The 9508-nt window shown below is 30.6% G+C and overlaps 1 protein-coding gene across 4 annotated transcripts; it reads left to right on the forward strand.

The window, feature by feature from the left end:
* Positions 5588–9202, forward strand: LOC107627071 (UDP-galactose/UDP-glucose transporter 3). Of its 4 annotated transcripts, none has more exons than XM_021115705.1 (8): positions 5588–6268; positions 6372–6470; positions 6549–6654; positions 7721–7924; positions 8009–8106; positions 8260–8390; positions 8556–8586; positions 9063–9202. In XM_021115705.1, the coding sequence occupies exons 4-8, from the start codon at positions 7821–7823 to the stop codon at positions 9185–9187; spliced, it is 489 nt and encodes a 162-aa protein (XP_020971364.1). In that variant the 5' UTR covers positions 5588–6268; positions 6372–6470; positions 6549–6654; positions 7721–7820; the 3' UTR covers positions 9188–9202. The 4 variants fall into 4 exon arrangements, with proteins under 4 accessions (XP_020971364.1, XP_020971367.1, XP_020971363.1 ...); XM_021115708.1 differs by having other exon boundaries at positions 6554–6654; XM_021115704.1 differs by having other exon boundaries at positions 6372–6465.

Below are 9508 nucleotides of genomic sequence, written 5' to 3' on the forward strand. Positions count from 1 at the left end.
AGTTAAGAACTGAAAAGGATCTTCAGATGGAAGTCCATGAAACTTGCAGTTCTGCTGCATTAGAGAAACTAGCTGAGGTTTCAGCTCAAAGTTGTTTGCTCCAATGGCAGGAATGGAGATGCTTCTTCCATGTAAACTGGAATTAGGTGCAGTAAAGTCACCAAGCATTCCCCTTACATTATTGTTGTTGGGTTCGGCTGCCATCTCCTTTACTTGTTCGAAATTTTCAATAAGGTTTTCTCTGGATTGTTGTAATTTAGCTTCTCTTAGTTTCCTCTTCAGAGTCCTTTCAGGTTCTGGATCAGCTTCAACAAGAATACCTTTTTCTTTGTCCCTGCTCATAAGAAAGAGAAGAGAAAAAGAAAAGAAGAGGAATCCTCTATGTCACAGTAAAGAGGTTCCTTATTGTTAGTAGAAGAAAAGAAGAAGAGAAAAATCTGAACTCAGAAAGAGAGAGAGAGGGTTCGGATTTTTGGTGGGTGAGGGAGAGATGTTAGTAGATGAATAAATAAATAGAATAAGATGAGAGAGGAAAATTTCAAAAATAATTTTTGAAAAAGAGTTAGTGATTTTTGAAAATAGTTTTTAAAAAAGGTTAGTAATTTTCGAAAATTAAGATTTAAAAATTGAAATAATTAGTTAATTAAAAAGAAATTTTGAAAAAGGGGGGAGATATTTTCGAAAATTAGAGAGAGAGAGTTAGTTAGGTAGTTTTGAAAAAGATAAGAAACAAACAAAAAGTTAGTTAGTTGGTTGAAACAAATTTTGAAAAGATAAGGAGTTGGGAAGTTAGAGAAGATATTTTGAAATCAAGTTTTTTTGAAAAAGATATGATAAGAAGATATTTTGAAAAGATATGATTGAAATTAGTTTTTTTTTTTTTTTGAAAAAGATTTGATTTTTTTTAAAATCACAATTAATGACTTGATTCACAAGAAATCACAAGATATGATTCTAGAACTCAAAGTTTGAATCTTTCTTAACAAGTAAGTAACAAACTTGAAATTTTTGAATCAAAACATTAATTGTTATTGTTATTTTCGAAAATTTGATATAAAAATAGGAAAAAGATTTTTTGAAAAATATTTTTGGAATTTTCGAAAATAACTAAGAATTTTGAAAAAGATTTGATTTTTGAAAAAGATTTTGAAAAAGATGAGATTTTTAAATTGAAAATTTGTTTGACTCATGAAAACAACTAGATTTTAAAAATTTTTGAAAAAAGTCAAATCTCATTTTCGAATTTATGAGAGAGAAAAAGGGAAAGATATATATTTTTTTTATTTTTGAATTTTTATGATGAGAGAGAAAAACAAGAAAAATGATGCAATGCATGAAATTTTTAGATTAAAACAATGAATGCATGCAAGAATGCTATGAATGTCAAGATGAACACCAAGAACACTTTGAATGTCAAGATGAACACCAAGAACATATTTTTGAAAAATTTTAATGCAAAGAAAACATGCAAGACACCAAACTTAGAATTCTTTAATGCTTAGGCACTAAGAATTCAAGAATGCATATGAAAAACAAGAAAAGACACAAAACATGCAAATGCAAAGATCAAACAAGAAGACTTACCAAGAACAACTTGAAGATCATGAAGAACACTATGAATGCATGATTTTTTTCGAAAAATGCAAGATGCACATGCAATTGACACCAAACTTATAACATGACTCAAGACTCAAACAAGAATACAAAAAATATTTTTGATTTTTATGATTTTCTAATTTTTTTGTATTTTTTTTCGAAAATTAATTGAAAAACAAAAATAAGGATTTCAAAATCTTTAATATGAATTCCAGGAATCTTTTGCTCTTTAGTCTAAAGCTCCAATCAAAGGGTCAGACATGGCTTAATAGCCATTCAAGCTTTAGAATGGATTTACATCCATTGAGGTGATTAGTTGAAGACCAATCCCAAAGGAGTTTGGGTATGGCTTTTTAGCCAGATAGGATTCAACATGTTACCATGAAACTCTAGAATTCATTCTTGAAAGTTTTGAAGTCATAGAATAATTTATTTTTGAAAACATTTTTATTTTAAAATATTTTTTTTTTGGAAAATTTTTTCGAAAACAAAGGGAAAATTTTTTTGAAAGATTTTTGAAAAATTTTTTTGAAAAGAAAACGAAAAGAAAGTTACCTAATCTGAGCAACAAAATGAACTGTCAGTTGTCCAAACTCGAACAATCCCCGGCAACGGCGCCAAAAACTTGGTGCGCAGAAATTGTGATTACACTTTGATTATGTAAAATTCATTGCTCTTTCTTTCCCTGGCAATGGCGCCAAAAACATGATGCCAATACCATGTTTCATTTGATAACTTTTACAACAATTCTTTTTCTTCCTATGAGGCGTCGTTGCAAGAAGGCAACTATCGTGGACACAAACTACCACACTCTCCAACTTTCGTGCTCATCATTCGGAGCTATATAAGATATGTTATCTAAGAAGTATTTATAGACCATGGTATCATGTATGCATAAATAAAAAATATTTCCTATTTAAATTTAAGTCATTTACCTGTTTGTGGTATATTGTAGTGAGAAATTACTTTCAATATGTGTTGTGTAATGATATTGTGTTCTAATTTAAGCTTTTACTTTATAACTGTATTATGATTTTATCTCATCATTTTTTCTTAGATATTAAGTTGACGTATTTTTATTTTTTATTATTATTGAAACGGATGTGATATGAAATGTACCAAAAAAAAATCTCACATTCAATTTATTTTATTATAGTCTTCTATCTATTCTATTTATTTTTATTTTCTTCTTATTCATTTTATTTTCTTTTTAAATGTTATATAATTTATTATAATTTATACAAATCTACTTAATATACTAAACAGGGTTTTCTCCCAACTTATGATGGTGAGGTATCATTTTCTCGTGAATCCGTTTTCCCTCCAAAATGATTGCACTATTTCTCTCTTTTAAATTTATTTTTAAAAATTATCTTTAATTGATATAATTATATTATAATTATACTAATCTTTACAACAATTCTTTTTCTTCTTATGAGATGTCGTCACAAGAAGGCAACTATCATGGACACAAATCAGCACACACTCTTCAACTCCCGTGCTCATCATTCAGAGCAATATATGATATGTTATCCATTAAGCATTTATAGACCATAGTGTTATCATGTATGCATAAATAAAAAAAAATCCGTAATTAAGCTTAAGTCATTTACCTATTTATGTGGTATATTGTAGTGTGAAAATACTTTCAATTTGTGTTGTGCAATGATATTATGGTTTAATTTAAGCTTTTATTTTAGAATTGTGTTATGATTTTATCTCATCATTTTCTCTTAGATATTAAGTTGATGTATTTTTATTTATTATTATTGATTATTGAAGCGGATGTGATATAAAATTTGTGAAAAAAAAAACTCACATTCAATTTATTTTATTGTAGTCTTCTATTCTTTTATTTCTTTTAATTTTTTTATTCATTTTATTTTCTTTTTAAATATCATATAATTTATTATAATTTATACCAATTAATTAATTATAATTCATTATATCAGTTAGTTTAATTAATTAATTTATAATATACATGATAAAATAGATCATTTGTTACTTATACGTTTATTTTTCTAAAATATAAATATGAATAATTATATTTTCAGTTTTTGTTATGAATAAAATATTATTAATAATGAATAATAATTAACCACTCATACTTTTAATCAAAGTGTTTGGATGATTTTTATATTTATTAATATTTAGAGTGTTTTTCAATCAATAATTTTATACTCTTTACTTTTTTTTTTCAGTTTCATTTTGAATTTTAATTTAGTACTCAAAGGTAGTGAAATTCCATTGATACTGAAATAAAGTTACAAAAGGATCCATAGAGTAGAATAAGTAAAATAATGTGATACCCATATTGCAACATTCAAATGAAAGGATCTAAAATGTTTATCTTTCTCTTTCTCGCCGTCTATTATATTATCTATTCTATCTATTCTATTATATAAAAGTCAAATTTTTACCTTTAACGATAGAATCAATGTAGCATGCTTCTGCTTTATTTTATTTAACTCATTAAAGACAATTTATTATGATGAATTAATTATATCAACTAATTAATTTAAATAGATATTTAAGTATCACACAATTTAAAATTATGTATATTAATTATTTGATTTAATTTTTATGATATATAAATTTAAGAAATAAATTAAAATAAGATAATTTATTACTTATTTAAATTGAATACAACAAATATAAATTAATTTAGTTAAAAATTTACTATTTTCTAATCTTCTATACATAAAAATGACAAAACAAAATTATAAAAATAATCTTTTTATCACTTTTGTTATTTTAATTTTATTTTCTTTGCTTTTTTTATGTATAACTTTATTTTATATTAACTTTGTTTATCTAATAATAAAATATACTCATATTAATACTATCATATAATAATATATTTTTTTCCTATATTAATCGAAGAATTTCAATAGTTATCAACTACATCTAATAGAATGACTGAGAAGTGAGAACTACGAGAAGTTAAACCCAGGTTCAAAATGCTGAAACAAAGAAAAGAAAACAGTGGATATATGATTAGAGAAAAATGTATAATAATGACAAAATATACTAAAATTGGATTTTTTCTCCAACTAATAAAAGTGAGGTGTTAATTTCTCATGAATTCATTTTTTTCTCTAAAATGAAATCATTATTTTCTTTTCTAAATTTATTTTAGAAAAATATATTTATTATAATTATATTACAATTAACATTTAACGAATAATGCATGATTATACTAATTTAGAGAAATATTTTTATTATAATTATATAAAATCAATATTTAATACATTATCAACTAATAAAAGTGAGGTGTCAATTCCTTATGAATTCATTTTTCCTCCAAAATAAAAGCACTATTCTCTCTTCTAAATTTATTTTAGAAAAATATCTTTATTAATAATTATATTACAATATTACAATTAGCATTTAATGAATAATGTATAATTATAATAATTTAGAAAAATAAAATAAAGTTCAGTAATTTATCTTCCGACTGCACACGTGTGTAGAATAACTTTTAAGAATGAGTCATGTATAGTAAATACGGTCGATGATTGTAAAACTGTATACTAACATTGATATAATATTATTTCAGGTATATGTTTTGCAGGCATCAAAGAAAAGTGTTGAGTTATTTTTTAGTAGATTTAAATTATTTATTGTTTATTAGAGAATTTTGTGCATTAGAATTCTCAAATAATTTATTATTTATTTTGAGCTAATTTTGATATGTTCTTACTTAACAGTAAAACAACATATAAAAATTTGTTGGTAGGTCTAAGTATTATTAAGTTATTTATGGTCACATTGAGTATATATGTTTGATTTATTAAAGAACGTAGATTACTAAAACCAATTAATAACTATTTTAGAGTTAATATATTTAACACTAGATTAAGAAAAAACAAATAATACATAACATGTTATATTTTTATTAATCAAATTATTATAATTAATTACCAAATTATCTTATACCTAATTTTTATCAAAATTCTAAATTACCCAAAATTCCCAAACTCACACTCTCCTCACCCTAATTTTATTACACCTTTTCCCTTTCCTCCTTGTCTCAGCGCCGCCATACCCTTTCTCTCAGCATCCCGTAAACCAAACAACTTTCCTCAGCTTCAGAAAATCAGGAAAAAGCAGAAAGAAAGAAAAAGAGAAAGAAAAACGTTGAGGGAGAGAGGGTTCTGAGAAACAGAGTTAGAGAAGAGAGGAGAGGGGGACGGCCAGCGCTGGTGGCCCGGGCTGCTCGCCGCCATCGCTGTTAGCACCGACGCGGAGGTGAGAGCCGAGAGGAGAAGGGGGGAAGGAGGCGCACCGGCGTTGCTGGGCCTCGCTGCCACCGCCACCGTTGCGTCTTCACCGAGCCTTGGAGGGAGACCACGCCGTTAAGCCGCATCACCGCCGAACTTGTCCAACCGCGTCACCGCCGTCCGCCGTCGGATCTGTCATCGCGCCGTCGCGGAAGAGAGACAACGCGTGAGAGGGAGCTCATCGCCGTCAGCTTTGTCAGATCTCTAGTGCCGAACTCGCCTCTGCCGCTGCCGTCGAATCGCGAACCGAGAACCGCTTCAGATCTGTCATCGCCGCCAGAGGACGCCCCTGCAGCTGCCAAACCCCATCGCATTCCAGTTTGGGTTCCGGCTCTGGTTCGTTTATGCTGGGTTTATTTCTCCCGAGTGCCGGAGCCGCCATTTTCTTGGTAAGTTTTAGCCTTGTTTCAGATTTCTTTCCTTGTCCGTTGAAATCCTTATTACCGTAAGAGTCGTCGCTTAAGTCGTATATGTTTGATGATGTTGTCGCAGTGAGTTTTTCCGCTGCTGATTGAAGCCGCCGCTGTTGGAGCTTGCCGGAGTTAACCGCTGGAGCTGAGGCTGTGCTGTACTTAGTTTCTTGTTGGTACAGTAAGTCGTTCTTGCTCTGAGGTTTTGCGATACTATTTGCTATTTGATTGAGTTTTGGTTATTTCTTATTACGATTAGAGTAGCTGTGGTTGCCACAAAAGTGGTTTGGAGCTGAGGATGAGACTGCTGCGTTGTGGGCCGAGAGAAAAACTGAGTTTATCGCGTAGCTAAGTGGTAAACTGAGGTAGGGGTTTTCTTAAAATTTATTTTATCTTACAGAGTTGTTATAAATAGATATTAACGTGAGAAGCATATATCCGTGATTATAACTGTCTTGTAAATGTGATTGTTTGCTGGATTGAATGACTGATTGCTTAAGTAGTTTGTGATTGCTGAAAGGAAATTAGTTTGAAAGGTTATTTAGTTGATAATTATGAAAAGTGGCTTTCTTGGTTCTGAAGCTGTGTTTGAGAATGTAAACGAATCGGCTTTGGAAATGATTTGAAATATGAAAATGAATTAATGTTGGAAACGGTTTAATTTTGAGTTAGTCTGACTTTATAAATGATTTAGTGTTTGAGCTGGTTGAATTTTAAAAAAGATTTATTATTGGCATTGATTTGCTTTGAAAATAATTTGATATTGGAATTGGTTGAATTTTGGATGGTTGAGAAAATGTTTGAGAAATGTTTGGATGGGACCCGAAAGGATGGCAGAATCCGAGTTGCTGAGATAGGACAATATTCAAGAACTGCAAAATTCAAGATATTTACAACAGATCAAATATAAATTTTGTGCCTTAAAGAGCTGCAATTCTTTGGTTGGTTATATAGCCTATGAACTTGTAACATTTGGGATTGATGGATTTGAAAGGATTATTAAAAAAAAGGCAACAAGGAGGTACAGATATATATGCCTGAAATAATCATGAGCTTGATGCATACTATTGTGCTAAAATTCAACTTTGCTTTGAAGAAAGGGGTTAGCAAGGATGTACCTTGATCATTTGGTGACAAAGGGTCTAATACTCTGTCAAAATCTTAAACTGCTTAGTGACAGCTTATGATACATTTTATACATTATGGGTTTGTCATTATGTGCGTTTTTTTTTTAGTTATAACTTTGATGTTTGAAGTTGTTTGTGAACTTCTAATATTAAGTTATGGATAATTTATTATGTGAACTTTTAAATTTTATTAAGTTAGAAATTATTGAATTTATATATTTAAAATTATTTTTAGGTTTTTTAATAATTTTATTTAATATTTTATTAAACCGGTTGAACCCCGATTGAATTCCGGTCGAATCAGTGAACCATTGAACCAGTGACTTCACCGGTTTATTGACCGGTCCGGTTCTCGCAACCTTGAAATTAAAGTACATAAACCTCAAAACGCCGTCGTTTCATTCATGGAGGCTCACGGATCCGGTCTCCGCCGCGTCTTGGTTTTGGCGTTCTGTGTCGCCGGCATCTGGTCTGCCTACATCTACCAAGGCGTTCTTCAGGAAACTCTGTAAGACACGCTGATTCAATCATTTCTGTTACGAATTTTTAAATTTCGTTTCTGAACTCGTTTTTCTTTTTTAAAATGAGTCAGATCCACAAAGCGGTTCGGTCCAAATGGCGAGAGGTTTGAGCACCTTGCATTTCTGAACTTGGCGCAGAATGTGATTTGTTTGATATGGTCTTACATAAGTGAGTCCCTGTTTTACTTCTTTGTTTGGTTCTTTCATTTCTGCAAGTTACAGTGTAGAACGAAAGAAATTCTGTTTGTTCTGTTTTGTGTTTGTGCGCGTTTTAGTGTGGTTCCTTACGTTAATTTGATATTGCAAAATAATAATAATACAGTGATTAAGATATGGTCAAGTGGGAGTAGTGGTGGTGCACCTTGGTGGTCTTACTGGGGTTGTGGAATTACCAACACTATTGGTCCAGCGATGGGAATTGAAGCACTCAAGTATATTAGTTACCCGGCTCAGGCATGTTACTTTTCTTCATTGTATGAGCTCTTCAAACTGTTTTTTTGGAAAGAGGCCTTTTTAGAGATTTTGGACCTACCTCCATTGCATGGATGTGATATATTTCTGTGTATTCAGTATACTGGTTTTTAATGGTGGTGTATTTGCTTTGTTGTCTGCTTGCAGGTACTGGCAAAATCCTCAAAAATGATTCCAGGTCAGTATATGTATATCACTGTCACTATTTCATGCTCCAGAAAAACTGAATTTATTTAGGATAATTCGAATCAATTCAAAGTGGTATAGCCTTTTTATGTCTATTTGGGTTCAAATAGAATCACATTAGGTGGAACACCATGTTATTACCAATCGCGCAGTAACCTTGCATTTATGAGTAGTAATGCAATTGTGTTTAATCATTTCTATTTGTGTTTCACATCCTTTCATATACTTATAGGAGATTAAAGATAACTATTTGGTGAAGTTTGTAAAAAAAAAACATTGTTTCCTTACTGCTTACCACCTCTAAGTATGTAAAAATGGAAAAGCCTGAAGCCTATGGTCATTTTTTATATAAAAGCGTTCTGCCATAACAAGTACTCATAACAAATACTCATTTTACCATAACAAGTACTCATTTTTTTAGTAGTTATTTTATATTTCATAACAAGTACTCATTTTACCATGATACAGTTATGTTGATGGGTACTATAGTGTATGGTATAAGATACACTTTTCCAGAATACGTCTGTACATTCCTTGTTGCTGGAGGGGTATCAACATTTGCACTTTTAAAGGTTAGGAACTTATCAGAATAATAAAGAAAATATATACTATAGGGATACACTTTCCCATGTTGCCTATAAAAAATTCATGTGGATTGAGAATGCAGCTTAGCTTTCAAATTTCTCATTTGTTGTGGTGCTGTGGGCCAAAACTTCATCTTTTTGACAATAAGCCGATATGGCTCTTTGGCTAACACCACCATTACTACCACTCGCAAATTCGTTAGCATTGTGGTATCTTCTCTGTTGAGTGGAAATCCGCTTTCAACAAAACAATGGGGTTGTGTTTGTATGGTATTCACTGGATTGTCATACCAGATCTACCTCAAGTGGCAGAAGCTACAACGACTGCAG

The sequence above is a fragment of the Arachis ipaensis genome, chromosome B02 (assembly GCF_000816755.2).
Source record: "Arachis ipaensis cultivar K30076 chromosome B02, Araip1.1, whole genome shotgun sequence".
Taxonomy (NCBI): Eukaryota; Viridiplantae; Streptophyta; class Magnoliopsida; order Fabales; family Fabaceae; genus Arachis; species Arachis ipaensis.

Bases quoted from the DNA above. Each gene is read 5' to 3' on its own strand.
- LOC107627071 (XM_021115705.1), top strand. From the start codon at position 7,821: ATGGAGGCTCACGGATCCGGTCTCCGCCGCGTCTTGGTTTTGGCGTTC. The intron at 7,925-8,008 runs GTAAGACACGCT...AAAATGAGTCAG, and splicing joins GGCGTTCTTCAGGAAACTCT to ATCCACAAAGCGGTTCGGTC. The intron at 8,107-8,259 runs GTGAGTCCCTGT...ATAATAATACAG, and splicing joins TTTGATATGGTCTTACATAA to TGATTAAGATATGGTCAAGT.